General features: G+C 36.9%; 1 protein-coding gene and 1 long non-coding RNA gene across 3 annotated transcripts in view; both read left to right on the forward strand.

The window, feature by feature from the left end:
- The first annotated feature begins 103 nt into the window (after positions 1 to 103).
- Positions 104 to 8,941, forward strand: LOC124169011. 2 transcript variants are annotated; one of them, XR_006867020.1, is made up of 5 exons: positions 104 to 326; positions 406 to 499; positions 2,317 to 2,448; positions 7,689 to 7,803; positions 7,896 to 8,941. It is a non-coding gene; the product is annotated as an uncharacterized LOC124169011 (long non-coding RNA). The 2 variants fall into 2 exon arrangements; XR_006867019.1 differs by lacking the exon at positions 406 to 499 and having other exon boundaries at positions 111 to 326.
- A 1,899-nt stretch (positions 8,942 to 10,840) lies between these two features.
- The window catches only part of LOC124169366 (separin-like), a 35,436-nt gene continuing 29,039 nt past the window's right edge, over positions 10,841 to 17,237 (forward strand). Inside the window, exons 1-5 of the mRNA XM_046547955.1 lie at positions 10,841 to 11,002; positions 11,080 to 11,209; positions 11,287 to 11,432; positions 14,004 to 14,227; positions 16,927 to 17,034. Of these exons, the coding sequence (XP_046403911.1) occupies positions 10,927 to 11,002; positions 11,080 to 11,209; positions 11,287 to 11,432; positions 14,004 to 14,227; positions 16,927 to 17,034 (684 nt within the window). The 5' untranslated portion in view covers positions 10,841 to 10,926. The remainder of the gene's footprint in view (positions 11,003 to 11,079; positions 11,210 to 11,286; positions 11,433 to 14,003; positions 14,228 to 16,926; positions 17,035 to 17,237) is intronic.

Genomic DNA, 17,237 nt, shown 5'->3' on the forward strand with positions numbered 1-17,237 from the left:
GTTTTGGTTTAAAATTACTATCCTAAAAGTTATGTTACTGCGAATAATATCCTTATGCTAAATTATGAGTTACTTTGTTGTGGTAGCGCACCTGAATAAAAATAACATGAGAAACGAAAATATGGGAAATATTCCTAAATCGTTTGGTGGAATTCATTTTACGTGAAAATTATTCGTTAACAATAAAAAAATTATCATTTATTTCTAACAAAAAGAATATAATTGAGTGTAGTCACAACATGTAATAATCAGCATATGCAGTGACTCATGAGGCGAAAGTAGCTCATAATGGCGCTTGATTCAATGGCCCCGTCAAGGTGATCAAGGTAACCCACGCAAACTGGTGTTTCCTTATTTGTAATCTAAGTCTGTTTGTTTCGAACTTAATCGTATTTTATATTGCAGTAAAGTCGTTGCGAACCAAATAATGATATCCCACTTGTGTTCTACCTTCATGCATTACTGCAGGTTCATTTTACTTTCCGTTTGCTCGTGATACGTACGTACACTACCTTTAGTACATTTGCCTTTATTGTCTCACCGTTCTCAACAAATGTTGTCTTTTCCTGCTGAAGCTGCTCTTTTCAAGTCTTATTATATGCAGTGGCTCAATGCTCATCACAGTTTATCGTTATTTTTCATAGAATACATTATTTGAATTTAATTGATTAAAATACGCTATTTACAAACATATTAGTCTCTGACGAAAAGCGTCAATTATTTGTACAGTTAAGAAATTCAACTTTTTTATCTTTTTTTCTAATTAATCAACGATATTAATTTGTTTTAGCTCCTCAATGAGAGACATATATGCATATTACATTCAGCACTTGTGAAACTAACAGCAAAACTCTGCTTATTCTCCATATTTTCAGTTTTCCACCGTGTACAGAATTTTGATTTTTTATTTGAATTTTGACTATGATTTCAACAGCGAGCCTACTGCCAAATCATCGTCCATTGAAACTTTGTTTGGTTTTCACTTGAAAAGATGCAGGTGACTCTCAGTGGAGGAATTTCCTGTGAACTTGCATGCTGAGGATTATCTCAAAAGGATAATGGAATATCTCAAGAATATTCTTTATGTTCTGAAAATATCCCAGGGATATTCCGGGAATGTCCTGTGCGTCCACCTTAAAGGATCTCTCAGGAGTATTCCAATAGGGTAGTTTCCTTCATCCAAGAAAACGAAATGCATTGATTGCAATTCCTTACCCACCATTAGTGTATTCATAATATACAAATTATTTTGTTTTAGAATTCCCAGTTTAGACGAATGGCAATGGTCAATTTTAACCTCATTTGAAAAAGGCCAGATTGGCACCCATGCAATTCCACTCCACGTGACGTCTCAGGGACCTAGATTCTATACGAGTAGATATAAGTTTTACATCGTCTGAGATTACCAATGCATGCATTAGGCACAGAGCTCAGGGAAACATGTATTCATAATCACCCATTAAAATTACCTAAGTTCGGAAAGTTTCCTTCGTTTGATAAGGGAATAATAATCCTTATTTAAGCCAAGCGCTACTTGCTAGCAGGGTACTCAGCTACCTGCTAGCATCCTGCGTCATATCAGCGCGCAAGCCTCGACACAAGGTCACCTCACACGCCGACAGCTGGAACCAGAAATATGTCACACGGACTTTTCCCATCATTCCTACTTAGCTGTCGCATTTTCACGTGCTTGAAAATTTTCACTTTTCGTTTGATCAGGAACAATAGATATCGCCATTCGAAAATCTAAGAGCGTGAAATGTGTACTCCAGGAGTATTAATTTTTCGATTTAGGCAATAAAAAAATAATGGGAAACCACCCTATTGAATAATCCTGAGACATCTCAATCTTGATATGTATTCTGTTCACGAATGTTAGCGATTATTCTTAGGATATAAATAAATCCTTGTTTACTCTTATCTGCTGTATCTGGGATATTTTTGGGAGTTGGGGAGAGGGAATGTTTAAATGGCATGGGTTAATGGACATAATAATATTGTCTGGGTTAATCTAAAAAAAAATATTAATTATAATATACCAGCACTGTTTTATGTAATTCCCACAGACATTATTGTTATGTAAGAGGGCAATAGCTTTAGAGAATATTCCATAATGATTCACTATGTCCCTGGGACGGAGCAGGATTAATGGGGACTAGAATGGAACATTACTGGTTAAGCAATTGCTGTGTGGGGAATCATAAATTACCCTGAGGAAATCTTGAAGGGAATATTAATAATCTTCTGCTCTCCATGATCATTTGGAAGTTTACAATAACATAATTTTGATTACTATACTTAATTATTCACTTACAGAGGTGTTTGATCACAATCATCCCAATAAAATGTCCTCTAAAGATGAAAAATCGTTGAATTCTCCTAGTCTCACTACACCCCTATGGGACAGTGACCAGAAGGCATTTTGCTATAAAACAGCTAGAGGCACAGGTGATTTGAATTTTTACATATATCTATATCTTTACCCAGTTCATATTGTCTTTACAGCTGAGCGGGTTTGGCTTTTGCAAGTGTAGGGAGTGGGGGGAAAGTTTCTCAGTTTGTAACTTTCCCTTTGCCAATCAAAATATGGCAAGTGTGGCTTAGGGCTTCGGAAATTCAATTGCTCTCAGAACTCTGTTGTGTCAACATCATGAATCTCCCAGCAGAGTTGCCAAATCTTACATGTTCTCAAGGTGCTCTTTACTTCTTCCATCCAAAACCAACTTAGTACCTACAATTCCACTGTTGAGACAATGTTTTACTATGCCTTTTACCAACGGCACTAGGTTTAGCATGTTAGGGAACCATTTCCTGGGCCTCTGTGATGGCAGTATCCTCAATTTCATCCAATAAATAGTTTTTTTTATATGCCCAGCACTGAAAATACCTGTGGACTCTTATGACTCACATATTTTTCTTTGACAAATAAGGGAAGCTATGTATATGTCGCAATATGTATGCATTAAGATTGCTCCACTGCTTTCTCTCTCTCAGTACTCCCTGCTCTCCCATCAGCGAAGCCCTCCTACAGTATTTGGACTTTCATGGAAAGCAGTGGCATATCTATGAGGGAGTCTAATGGGCGTAAGACATTTGGGTCGAAACATGCACTAGATTAAATTGAAATTTTTGGAGGTTGCTACTTGGCACAAAAATATTTAGTAATATTTGCGAGTAAATTTACCTACTACATACATATTATGAACTGGATTACAAATTAGTTTTCCCTTAGACTAACTCCCTCTTCTCAAAACATCTTTTGTGCTCTGCTGTCCTTACTTTGGAATTCTGACCAGTTTGTCCTACATATGTTGAATCACATGAGTCGCAGCTAATTGCATAAATGCCGGATCTTAAAAGAGGGTCCAATTTATCTAATGATTTGTCAAATAATTTTTTAAATGTTTTGTATACTGACTGCAGGAAAAACATTTTTAAGTGTTTGACAATTGCTTGACAACCTAGGGAAGTTTCCCAAATTTTTTATTGCTACCTGGATGGAGACCTAGTTTACTTTCCCTCACTTTAGGGATCAGTGGCACATCGAATGGGGGTTTTGGGGGACAAAACCCCCCCCCAGAGCTTAGAGAAATTTTTAAGTTTAATTCGTTGTACCTAATTTTATTGATATTACTAATAGAATACTATAAGGATCAATAAAATATCCCTCAGAAAGCCGTAAAACTCACCATTTTGAACCATTTATCTTAAAATTCTGCAATTTATTAATCTCGCACCTACTGCTTATCCTGGTAGGTATACCATACCCCAATACATCCCGGTATTAGTTACACCTACCCCCCAGCCTTAATTCCTAGCTGTGCCCCTGGTAGGGATCACTAATGCAGGCAGTGGCGGCTGGTGGTAATTTATCTAGGGTGTGCATTAGAGCAGATATAGGATGATTTAATTATATTATGTTAATCCTAATCCATGAGCGTCATATTTCGTCGTAATAGAATACATAGCAAGCGAAACATATCACTGGTACACTCTACCCTTAAAATTGCATGAACAGAAATAATATTAGCATGTATGAAAATAGTTATTCTCAACACACCTTTACAAGTGACGGTAGTTGAAATTCATTCTCTTTTCCTTACACCCTATGAGGAAGTAGTGTAGAAAACGGCTATACAGATGGCTCTGTAGACGGATTAGGATCCTGGGCGCAGGTAGTGTAGGTGGCGGCTACACCACTACACTACCTGCTAGTCAGTCACCAAAAACATGAGCGTGCGCATTCGCATGGTTTTGAGTCTGCTCCCATCGCCCCTTTGAACAGCACATACCCCCCCGCTTACCTCGTCCTGCCAGAGCACCCTCAAGCGATCGCACAGACCGAAAATGCGCCCGGCATGATGCCACGGGATCGCACACTAGTAGAGCGGTGAATTCGAAAGGGAGATAGCTGTAGCGTTCGGAGGCTCATGTTTCTTGCATATGCAGACAGTACTTTTATCCTTCGCGTTGCAAAGGAATAGTTTTCTTTTATAATTTATTCATCTTTGGGTGTGCACTTGCTAACATGCGTATACGCACGCGCCGCCACTGAATGCAGGTACTCTCCCCTGTCATCCTTAGGGGCGTAGGGTGCCACCTGGCATTTTCTATCATACTGCCCATTTCATATTGTTTCCTTCCCACTCCACACTGTTAATATGCCTACGACAAGTGCCCAAATGTAGGCCCATCAGTTGTTAACCCTTTCGAGCCGGACATTGGGTGGAGCCGATGAAACTATGGATATACGTAGCTGTCAGGGTTGATAAAAATCATGATTTTTTTTCAAAAAAATCATTTTTGTTGATTTTTTTGGTTTAAATCGGATTTTATTGATTTAAATCGGATTTTATCGATTTAAATGAGATTATTATGATTCTCCATTCATCAAAAATTTAGTTATTTGCAAAACTATTTGGGCAGCATATTGGAGAATGATCGTTTGCAGAAACAATAAGAGGCAACATACTCTAAACTTAATACAACATTTAGTCAATCAGGGGAGAGAACTATGGAAGTGCCAATGGTATCAAATTAAAAATTACACCAGCATAATATAAAATTGCCATTGGAAGTATCAAATGTGCTATATTATGCGGTTCTAAAGCATATGAAGTTTAGAAAAATTCTGTAATTGCAACTTTGTATGGTGCCTACGCTTAGAAGTTAAATCAGAAAACAATTGTTTTTCAACGGATACACTAGTATTCTAAGCAAAGCCATTTTTTTAAATTTTCATGTTACATGCATTCCTACAGTATCATTTCTATTTAAGAGCCACCATTGTGCTGATAACTGTTGATTCATTGTATTAATCAAGAAATAAAAATCAAAATTATACACTTACAGCTTCCTTTTCTTTACTCAAAGATCAAACATATATGTAGATCACATTTTGATTTTAATCACCTGATTTTTTAAAATAAACATCAAGTGATTTAAATCAATCAACCCTGGTAGCTGTTGAGGATTTTTCAATGCAAACGACCGTATGTCGCCTCTGGCCGACAAGAGGGAAGGGAAGTGACCACTGAGGTAGCAATTGTCGCATTCATTCAGGCCCAGGCTGAGACCCAGCATAGCAAGTCCTTAGGGCCACTCTTTGGCAATTGAACCCAACCATCCCACTCATTTAAGACCATCTTCACCGCAGGAATCCGTTGCGAAGTGGTTACATTGCCAATAGTTTTTTCATTGATACATTTTGTTGCCTACTACAATTTTTTTATACTCTGAAATGAATTCTTCGTTAGGTTCTGTTTGTAAGCAATTTTTAAACGAGGTTTTAGTGCTATAAATAACACACCTCTGGACTTGAAGCCTTATTACCTTGTATTTGCTAACTTTGTTACTACTAACACTGGAAACCCATTAAAATTCCACAATCATTAAATAAATGTTAGTAATTCTTTTAGAAGAGTGAATTATTGAGAATCAAATACAATGTTTGGTTGAAAAAAACACTGGTAATGCAATAAGTTGTCCATGGATTTGTGCTATGATAGGGTTAGAGCAGGGATTCCCAAACTTTTGTACCACGCCCCCCCGCTACACATATCAGCTTTCCATTTTGCAATACCCTATTTCCACGGTGCCGTACATACCAACTCCTACTTGTACAAGTAGTACTTGTAGTACTAGTACTAGTACTAATAGTACTAGTACTAGTAGTACTTGTACTTGTACTTGGAGCCTACTGGATACGGTGAGTAGGTAGATTTTTTTGTCCACTGTTGAATGCGGTAACTCTCATCGGTGCGAGGGGCGGCGGCGTTGTTTAAAACGTGCAGGGGAACGATATTGAGAAATTTATAACAGAAACTTTTTTTATCAATAAATTTTTGAAGATTTCTCCATTTCTATCGAAACTTGAAAACATAAAAATAAACTACAGCAATTGATAGTTCAAAAGGAGTGTGATACTTACCTCGACAGATCATTTTATTGTTAGATAAAAAGATTTTTTTATTTTCAATACATCTGCTTACAAAAATGAAGCATCTTCGAAAATGTATTGATAAAAAAAGTATTCATAATTAATTTCTTGATATCATTCCCCTGCACTTTTCAAACAACTTGCCCAATGAGAAGGGAGCTTGCACTGCGCGTGCGCGAGAAGTATACGGATATCGCAACCCAGATCGGTACACACACCCGTTGCGTCTGACAGTGACTGCTATGGAGGGGGACGGTTTTGAGAACCTTGAACTCTTGTGTGTTTTGTAGTTTTAAAAACTGTAACCTTCTTTGATAAAGTTTACAACTTTATTGAAACTTTACAAAAACAATTATGAAAACTTAGAAAGACTTCATTTCAAAGATCTAAGGAAATTATTTTTGTAATTTTTTTATTTATTTCATTTGGGTGTCACGCCCCCCTGGACTTTCTTCACGCCCCCCCAGGGGGGCGCGCCCCCCAGTTTGGGAATCCCTGGGTTGGAGGGTTGAGTTGGGTACCTAATCTGAGGGACGAAAATGCCATGGTAACTCCTTCCTAAAAAAGAGCTCCGTACAGAGAGGTTTAAAATTTTCTCAAGCTATTCGTAGCATGTAAAAAATTTTCCAATTGAAGGCCTCGGTGGGAAAGTCATAAGAAAGAAGGAGGTATTGCCCGGGATTATAAGGGTTCTTTCCTAGCGTGACACTCGGCCAGGCTAAATATTTCTTTTAGACGGCAAAGTATTTCTTGGTTCTCTCCCGCACAGGCTGGTAGCTAAAGTTATGTACTCCAGCAGCCAAAGGGTTAAACTTAGGGAATATTTGTGTCTTTTTTTTTTCTTAAAATAAACCTAAAACAGCTGTTTTTTAGATTTGAAAATGCCAAATTCTGAAATTCCCGAAACCCCGTACGGCTGCGAGAAGTTCTCCCGGACTCCCAGTTTGCCTCCACCTTGGTCCAAACCTAGATCAGCCACTAATAAAAGCCACCCTCCCCCACATACTTTATCCACTCTCACTCAGCCATAAAGATTAATTGAAATGGGTATAATAACCCAAATAGTAGTATTATATTGCCATTTTTTTATCAAATTTTTTTACAATATATGTTATTGTTAGTAAATTCAATGTTATCATACTTATAAATGTTAACCTTCTATATTTATTCTATATCATAATGCTACATATCTGCAGATGTAGAATAATTGCTACCAATGAATGACATGATAGTTTAATTTTTTATGCAGCTCATGTATTTTATGCGAGAATCCAGAAGGAGACAGAAGAATTTTTGTATCATTTGATGAAACAGAATGATACATTCCAACAGAGTGAAGTGAAACAGGAACCTCAAAATGATTGGTATGTACCGGATGTTTGGTGAATGTGGTAATGTAAAGTCGAATCAATTTAAAAGTTCAAATCCAGTGAATCCTTTATGTCTATACTTTCAGTGCTGAGGAAGATTCATCCATTACAAAGTTGAAATACCTTGTGATGATTCACACTGCTTGTTCTCATATTACCAATTTGTTGGTAAATTCTTCATGAATACCTTTGAATCCCTACCAAATTAAATTTTGTTATCTCTGCCATTTTTTTTCTCAAATTTAATATTGGCCATTTTTTTATACATCTAATTTCATCTATTCAACTGAATAAGCTCTGGTTTCGGAATATAATATTTCCCATTTTGCTTGTGCAGAATTTAGTAGGACTGAAATAGTAATGTATTATATGGTATTATTATTTATGATAGATGTCTACTGGACTGCATGCTAAAACAAAGTTTTATTGCCAATGTTTCCATGATGTTAAATTTCTGGCTTCAGTTCATGCTATGGTGTGATTTAAATTGAATTATTCACTTATTAGTTTTCAACATCTTGGTAAGCACAAGCAACCTTGGGAGAACTTAGATTTGTTCTAATTTGGGTTTGATTATGGTTATGAATGCATAGAGTGTTTGTATTCAGAACAAAGTACTTTAATGGTCAACGCAGAACGTAAAAAAATCCTCATTGCTCCAATTTTATTTTCAAATAAAAATAATCTTATTCAATAACATAAAGCAAGTTCTGTCATAGAAAATCATTGTTATACGTAAATGATTGCATAACTTTTATTATATTTGAGAAAGAAATCCATGTATGTAGTGATTAGTTTTAAGATAAGTTTTCATTTCCATTTTAAATGAACTCATCAGAGAATGAGTTGAGTGATTTGACCAAATGGTCTACTTTTATAAATGTGGATATTTATTCAAACAATTGTTATCCACACAGCTAAAAAGAGTTGAAGTCTACGTCCTCATTGAGAATGAATCAAAAGTATTCATTTCAACCATGTATTAATGTCTTATAAGTACGTACTTAAACTTTCATTTTTTGCACTGTGTGAATTTAGGTTGTGAACCTAATCAGTGTAAGCACCATTGAGTTTGGGGTCCAATTGTAATTTTTATCAGTACCTATGAGAAATAAATGATTTCTTTAACATATTTTTATGTGTTATTTTAAATTAAGTTTATTGATTTTCAGTGTTGTTCTCAGCAATTAACCTTTAAAGGACAGCTTTAAATCCCAGATGTATCGCTGCATGGCCGGGAATTTAAATGGCCTAGGCTTAAAATATAATAGCAGCTCTCCAGTTAACTCCTGAGCAATGAAACTCATTATAAGCTGATTTTAAACAATGTGTGTCTCAGTGGTCCCTACAGGGACCGTAAGGCCGTAAACAAAAATATTAGGTGGACCGGTCCACCTAATGGGCCCAGGGCCCTCTTGGGACCGCAAAGACGTTTTTAAAGTTTAAAATTAAAGTTTAATTGAGCAATTATGTATACTTATACCTCCCACACAGTACCTATACTGTAACCTTTGCAATTGCTCACAGTATACTGTACCTTTGCTATCTGCCGATGTACAAGGTATCTAGAGATTTTAACAATGTAAATGCTGATATTTTACTCTTGTCAAATATTTTTTTAAATTTCTTACTGAACCATCTGTTGTGCCCAACCTGATTTGCTATGTTTTATATCTTAAAGTACAAATTCCAGGATATTTTACCAATAATTATTAAATATTTCAATTTTTACTATTTTAATAATAAATTGTATGTAATAGGGTAGTTTCTTTCATCAAAGAAAACGAAAGGCATTGATTGCGATTCGTAATCCACCATTAGTGTATTCATAATATACATATTATTTGGTTTTAGAAATACCGGTTTAGACAAATGGCAAAGGTCAATTTTATCCTCATTTGAAAAAGGCCAGATTCGCGCCCATGCGATTCCACTCCACATGACGTCACAGGGACCTAGTTTCTACGCGAGAGGATAGGAGTTTTACATCATCTGAGATTGCCAATGCATGCATGAGTCACAGAGGTCAGGGAAACATCTCTTAATAATCACTTATTAAAATTGTCTAAGGTCGGAAAGTTTCCTTCGTTTGATAAGGTAGTAATAATCCATATTTAAGCCAAGCGCTACCTGCTAGCTGGGTACTCTGCTACCTGCTAGCATCCTGCGTCGTATCAGTATTCAAGCCTCGCCCCAAGGTCACCTCACTTGCTGCAGTGGGAACCAGAATGACGTCACACAGAGTTTTTCCGGTATTCATTCATACCTGTCACGTTTTCGCGCGCTTGAAAATTTTCACTTTTCATTTAATCGCAAAAAATAGATATCGTCATTTAAAAATCTAAAAGCGTGAAATACGTACTCCAGGAGTAATAATCTTTCGATTTAGGCACTTCAACTGGAAATATGGTGATTGCTATAAAATATTTAACGGAATTTCTAATTCGCGGAACATAGCTCTCTGGTGACATTGCACATGGCCAACTTTGAAGTTGGCCATGTATTGCATCATTTATCATCCTGAAACCACACTATAGTTAAATGTGAAAAGGCATCACGCATTTTATTTCTAACTATTGTAATTCGTGGAAAGGCAGCCCTGAGAGCACACAAAAAGCTATAGAAGCATAAAATCTGCCTATTTCGAGTCTATTGGTAACTTAATTAATTAAGCCTGTGAAATATTATTACTATGTGTGTGATTGCTGCGAGAGATAGAGGATGAATCACTCTTGCTGGACAGGGCTAATTTTTACTTTTGTTTTTTATTATCACTTGTTTGAAACTTCTCACGAAATTTACCTACACAGCAATTATAGAAATTTTACGTAGAAGAAAGAATGAGATTCGTCAAATTGAAACCGCGCTATGTAGCACCGGTAGCACCTTTCCTCTGACGAAATTCGTTACTCATTTCTTTGTTTGTGTCTCGTTCATAGAGCATCTATGGTCTATGGTCTCGTTCGAATTTTCGCTGGAAAGATTCGGCTTTCTTTCGGATTCGGTTTGTCTCACGGAATAAAACCTCGTGAAAACTGGTGAAAATGTCAGTGTCAGTGGTCAGTGTGGTGTCAGATTGTTGAGTATTAAGTCGTATTAACTTTTTCACATCACGAAATGGATAGAGTGATGGGTGGTATATTCGGCCGAGACTCTAGGCTGGGATCCTGCCCTCCCGTTTCTGTTTATGATGGTAAAAGAAAATTTTATCGTGGTATATGATTGTTCTTTAACTGTTAAGGTTAATGAATATTTGGTTATTTACTACAGATTTATGCAAAGCAGCGGCAGATGAGCTTTTCTCTATAGGGAAGGATTTGGACGGAATATTCCTGTTGTCGGAAACCCATGCTGTGTATTTACGCCACAAGGCTGATACGTACTTAAACCATCTGTCGCGGTGAGAATTGAAGTGAACGTGGAATTAATGTTTACTACGGTACCAATGTTTTGAATGAAACGTTATTTTTTCCATAGAGTGGCATCTCGAGATTCAGGTTCAGAAACCAATTATCGATCTAACATTTTCGACGAAAAGATTCGATCGGCAATTTGCTTCCGTTCTCTCTCGTCCTCGGCCAAAGGTGAAGGAATCAAGATGAGATTGAAAGAACTACCTCAAGGTAATATGAATTCCATTTTTGGAAACGGGAGGGTTTATTAATGAGCTTGAAATTAACAGAAAAACAATTTTTCATTGTATGATATATAGGAGTAAGTGATATTACAGTATAATAAACTGGAAACTTATTAAATCAAATTAAGTAAAGTCCTTCTTTATCATTAAAATTGATTTATGGGCTTAGGTTAGTTCCATCTAGCACCTACCTGTGGGCTAACTGGTGCATGACCACAGACTCCTGTTACTCAGTCTTCCTTTTTTTGCGTGAAAACTTCTTTATGTGGCCTGAAACAGTCCTGTATCGTCAACAAAAGTTATTTTTTTGGTTATAATTAAAATAAGTAGATTATGCCGGAAAAGTTCTGATGATGTAGCTTTCCATATATGATCCCTTGTATTGCCTTTCATAGATCTTATTTGGGAAATTACTGATTTTTAGGTATATTTTGCACAATATCTGTGAGGAATGCTGTTCTTCATAATGTTAGATATTTTATTGATGTCTCTTCATCCCAATCATGAATTTTCAACTTCTTTCTTCTTGCATCGGAACGAGTGTGGCTGAGCTTAAAGCTACCTAGTGTGTCAACTGGTTTATGGATGGTGGGTCATCCTCTAGATATCGAGGTTAGCTGCGATGTAAATGAGTTTACTTGTCGAATTAGTAGTTGTGGACAAAAAGTGATGGCATTCTGACAGTGGTGCCGACTCCATGAGGCGTGCGGGGGCCCGAGCCCCCTTGGAAATTCGTTATGGATGTGAAGGAAAAATGTGTCAGGCTTGTCGATTTTCCCCGAAGTGTCCAGATATTGAGATTCAAATTATCAGGGTTATAATATTGATCACATGACTCTTCTAAAATGCTTAAAAAACTTAAAACTCACTACTTATAAAATTTCCCGGGGCAAGATCCCCGGTTTGGGCCCCCCCAATATTTTTTGTAAGTCGGCATCCCTGCATTCCGAGGTGGTATGAGTCTAGCCTTGGGTAAGATAGTCAGTACAGCGACACTGATTTCACTGGAGGGGTGGTAATATTTACTTAAACTACTGTAGTGCTGCGAAGTGGAAGGCTAGGTGAAACCATCACAGTATTATCCTAAGTAGTGGCCGCTTCTCCAATTTTTTTAATAATCGTACATGAGGGAATTATCTCGGGTAAAATGTTTCAAAGGTTAACTGGTCCCCCATTTGAACCTCTAGGTGGGGACTACATGTGAGGGTACATTGGTAAACTGTGATAAAGTTATGGGGGTAGGGACATGAAACGTGAGATTTCTTTGGACCTGCAGTAGGCCTTAAGATTGAATAAATACAAACATGAACTTCAGGGTGCTAGGAATAGGGTGGTTTCCTTCATCAAAGAAAACGAAAGGCATTGATTGCGATTCGTTACCTACCATTAGTGTATTCATAATATAAAAATTATTTGGTTTTAGAAATCCCAGTTTAGGGGAATGGCAATGGTCAATTTTAACCAACCGCATTTGAAAAAGGTCAGATTGGCACCCATGCGATGCCACTCCATGTGACGTCACAGGGACCTAGTTTCTATACGAGTAGATAGGAGTTTTACATCGTCTGAGATTACCAATGCATGCATGAGGCACAGAGCTCAGGGAAACATGTCTTAATAATAACCTATTAAAACTGCTTATGTTCGGAAAGTTTCCTTCGTTTTATAAGGTATTAATAATCCTTATTTAAGCCAAACGCTACCTGCTAGCAGCCTGAATGGTAGTGGCGCTCAAATCCTCGCCCCAAAGTCACCTCCCTAGGCGACAGCGGGAACCAGAATGACGTCACACGGTGTTTTCCCAGCATTCATACTTAGCCGTAGTGTTTTCGCGTGCTTGAAAATTTTCACTTTTAATTTAATCGCGAAAAATAGATATCGTCATTAAAAAATCTAAAAGCGTGAAATACGTATTCCAGGAGTAACAATCTTTCAATTTAGGCAATAAAAGAAATAATAGGAAACCACCCTTTTGGCAAAATTAAGTTGCCTGAAGAGGGATACTTATGTTGTGGAAGCTATGGGATGGGAAGAAGGAAGGGGACGTCCCTGAATGAGTTCTATAGGATGTTAGGGATGTCAAAGAAAAGAAATACGTCACTATGAAAAGGCTATTAGATTGGAGAGCAGGAAGAATTGTGTTAAACCAGTCCTGGCATTGCAGACTTATGATGATGATGAGCTTCCAGCTCTAAACATGTTCTGCTCTGGAAAAAAACTATGGATACATTATAAAAAATTAAGTCATGAGTATTATTTTTATAGAAGTAATAAATAATCTGGTCTTTCAAACTTCTTAAAAAAACATTATTTGCAGTATTTGGCTTGTATAAAAGCTTTAACCTGGATGCAAACCCGAGAAATATTCGTCAGAAATATTCACCAGGAAAAATTAAAATCGTTTATTATTTGCAGTGTTTGCATGCCCCACTCAAAATGTTCTTGACATTAAAATGGTCAAGAATTTTGAAGACTTTCAAGACTGACTCATTTTTAAAGAGAGAAAATTAAAAATGTGTTTGTCTTTCTAATCTTTTATTCGTTTTATATTTCACAGAGTGGACTATCGTGCAAGTTACTTCTGCGTTTGATCTACAGTTTTCGATAAACCCAGAGAAATATCGTCTCTGTTGCCCTCCTAGTTTGTACATCAGTCGAATGGAATGTGGACCGAATCCCAATGTTCTGCTTTCTAGAGTTGATCTGTATCCTCAATCCAAATCCTCCAGTGAAGAGATATTGATTCCCAAGTCACTTCGTGTCACTAAGTCCTTCCTCGAGGTAAGTACATCAAAATGTGGGTAAATATTTAGGATTCTTTATCTTTATCTTTATTCATCCACGGCGAGGATTGGCCCTCGCGGATGTTGTATACAACACATTTATAAAAACATTCGATACAACGAAACATACAAAACATGTACATTGGATCAAAACATTAGAAACACATACATTACAAAGATTACATTTAAAATAAAAGAGAAGAAAAGTCCAGCTCAAAATATTCATGAATTGAGTACAGTGGATAATTGCACAGCCACTTTTCCAGCACATTTTTCAGTCTAGTGATGCTCACTGATCTGGCTTTGCTGGGTAATTTATTAAATAATTTTACTCCTAAATTGTCAGACTGGTTGTTGGTCTTAAACAGCCTACAGTAATTAATATTTAGGCTATTTTTAGCCCTAGTGTCATGAGAGTGGATGGTGGATCGTATGGGGTAGGTTTCTAAGTTATCTTTAATGTGCATAATGCTGCGAAACACAAAGAGGCTGTAGATGGTGAGGATATGAAAGTTTTTAAAAATTGGCCTGCAGTGGTCACGGGGCCCAGCACCACTCAGAATCCTCACTGCTTTTTTTTGCAGTTTTAGAATTTCTTTGGTTTCATTTGCATGTCCCCAGAGTCGAACACCATAGGCAAGAATACTATGAAAAAAAGCAAAATAGGCTAATCTCATGTACTTTTCATTGACACAGGTTTTAAGTTTCCTCAATAAGTACAAAACCCTAGAGAGTTTTTTGCTGACTAGGAAAACATGTGAATTCCATGTCATTTTAGCGTCAATATTGAAGCCTAGAAGCCTGACAGGATCATTGTTTAGCTCAGTGCTTTTAAGACAGCATGTAAGATGTTGTGTCTTGCCATTGTTCAGAAAGAGATTATTGGCTGTAAACCGAGTTGAGATTCTTCTATTGCCTTTTTTGTAAGAAGTCTGACTTGGCTAGGAGTATTGCATTTCTGCACCAGAGTGGTGTCATCTGCATATATTATGCAGTCCATAGAAAGATTGTAAGGTAGGTCGTTGATTAGAATAAGGAACAAGAGAGGACCAAGGACGGACCCCTGAGGAACTCCATGTTTCACTGGAAGAAAATCAGATTGGTTACAATTTACTTGTACCATCTGCTTTCGATCAGTGAGGTAAGAGGTCATGAATTTCAGCTCACTGTTATGAAAGCCGTAGTATTGGAGTTTTTGCAGGAGGGTAGCATGATTGACTCAGTCAAAAGCAGAGGTTAAATCACAAAGTGTGAGTGAGACACATTGCTTGTCTTCAAATGCCCTTGATAAATTTTTTACCACTGACTCAACTGCCAATTCAGTGGATTTCCCAGGGCGAAATCCAAACTGGGAAGGGGTGAAGAGATTGTGTTTAAAACATGAATTGAAATCAGTGATGTATTATTTTTTGCAATGATGCAGATAATTCATACATCCCAACCTTTCCGTCCCGGAGATAAATTTATGAATAAAAATGTATATAATATTTAATATAATTTTAAAATATTTTAAAATGGGGAAATTTACTGTACTTTCTTTCTGGTGTACTTGTTTGCATCTTTTTATATGTAGTTACGTCTGTGTTGTTTATTTTGCTGTATTATACCTACATGAAACTTAACTGAAGAAGTTATTAAGAAATGGATTAAAATAGGAAAACAACCTAGTTAAAAGCATTGATGGGAAATGTTGGTTTTGAAACCACAGCGATGAGACTCTGAGGAAATCAATTGTGAGATCCTCTGAATTTCCCAGATCTTATTATAATAGGGTGGTTTCCTATTATTTTTTTATTGCCTAAATCGAAAGATTATTACTCCTGGAGTACGTATTTCACGCTTTTAGATTTTTAAATGACGATATCTATTTTTCGCGATCAAATGAAAAGTGAAAAATTTCAAGCGCGCGAAAACGCGACGGGTAAGGAAATCTCTCCGTGTGACGTATTTCTGGTTCCCCCTCCCGCCTGGTAGGTGACCTTGATCGAGGCTCTGAGCGCTGATAGGACGCAGGATGCTAACAGGTAGCTGAGTACCTTCCTGTCTGGTAGCGCATGGCTTAAAAAAGGTTTATTAATACCTTATCAAGCGAAGAAAACTTTCCGACCTTAGCCAGTTTTAATAGGTGATTATTAAGACATGTTTCCCTGAGCTCTGTGCCTCATGCATGCATTGGTAGCCTCTGACGATGCATAACTCCTATCCTCTCGTGTAGAAACTAGGTCCCTGTGACGTCACGTGGAGTGGAATCGCATGGGCGCCAATCTGGCCTTTTTCAAATGAGGATAAAATTTGACCCTTGCCATTCGTCTAAACCGGTATTTCAAAAACCAAAAAATATGTGTATTATGAATACACTAATGGTGGGTAACGAATCGCCATCAATGCCTTTTGTTTTCTTTGATGAAGGAAACTACCCTATTGTGAGAAAATCACGTGCCTTTAGACTTTCCCTTTGCTTAACTCCTCCCTCTTTAGCTCTTAAATTGTCTCATTATTCTTACTGTTTTAAATTTCTATTTGTGTTTGTAATAGGTAATATATCACCCTAATAGATTTTGAGTTTTCCATAACTCACCGTTACAATCATTAAAGAATGGTATGATTTTCATTCCCTCGCTTGTTTATAATTTAAAACATATTCTCTGAAGGATTTGATTATGAATGAACTCCTAAAATAGTTTTCTACCCTTTTAGGAGTTGAATGACATAATTACTGACCAAAATAAGGTTTTAGCAGCAGGAAAAAAATTCCAGAATAAGGAGTATTGGTTGAAACGTGCAGAACATAACCAAAGAATGAAAGTAAGTATGTGGTGTTACTTTTAAAATGGAGCCTTTTTATCTGTAATGAACCTGTTTATGATAAGTTGTCCACCAACCCTTGAAATTCTTGAATTTTCTGAACCTAGAAATTGATGTGGTTTATTCGTAAAATTACAGTAAAATTTCGGAATTACAAAATAAATCTCTTCCAGTCTTTTGGCATTTAACTAAGTTGGCAAAGA

Source organism: Ischnura elegans, chromosome 12, assembly GCF_921293095.1.
Source record: "Ischnura elegans chromosome 12, ioIscEleg1.1, whole genome shotgun sequence".
In the NCBI taxonomy this organism is placed as follows: domain Eukaryota; kingdom Metazoa; phylum Arthropoda; class Insecta; order Odonata; family Coenagrionidae; genus Ischnura; species Ischnura elegans.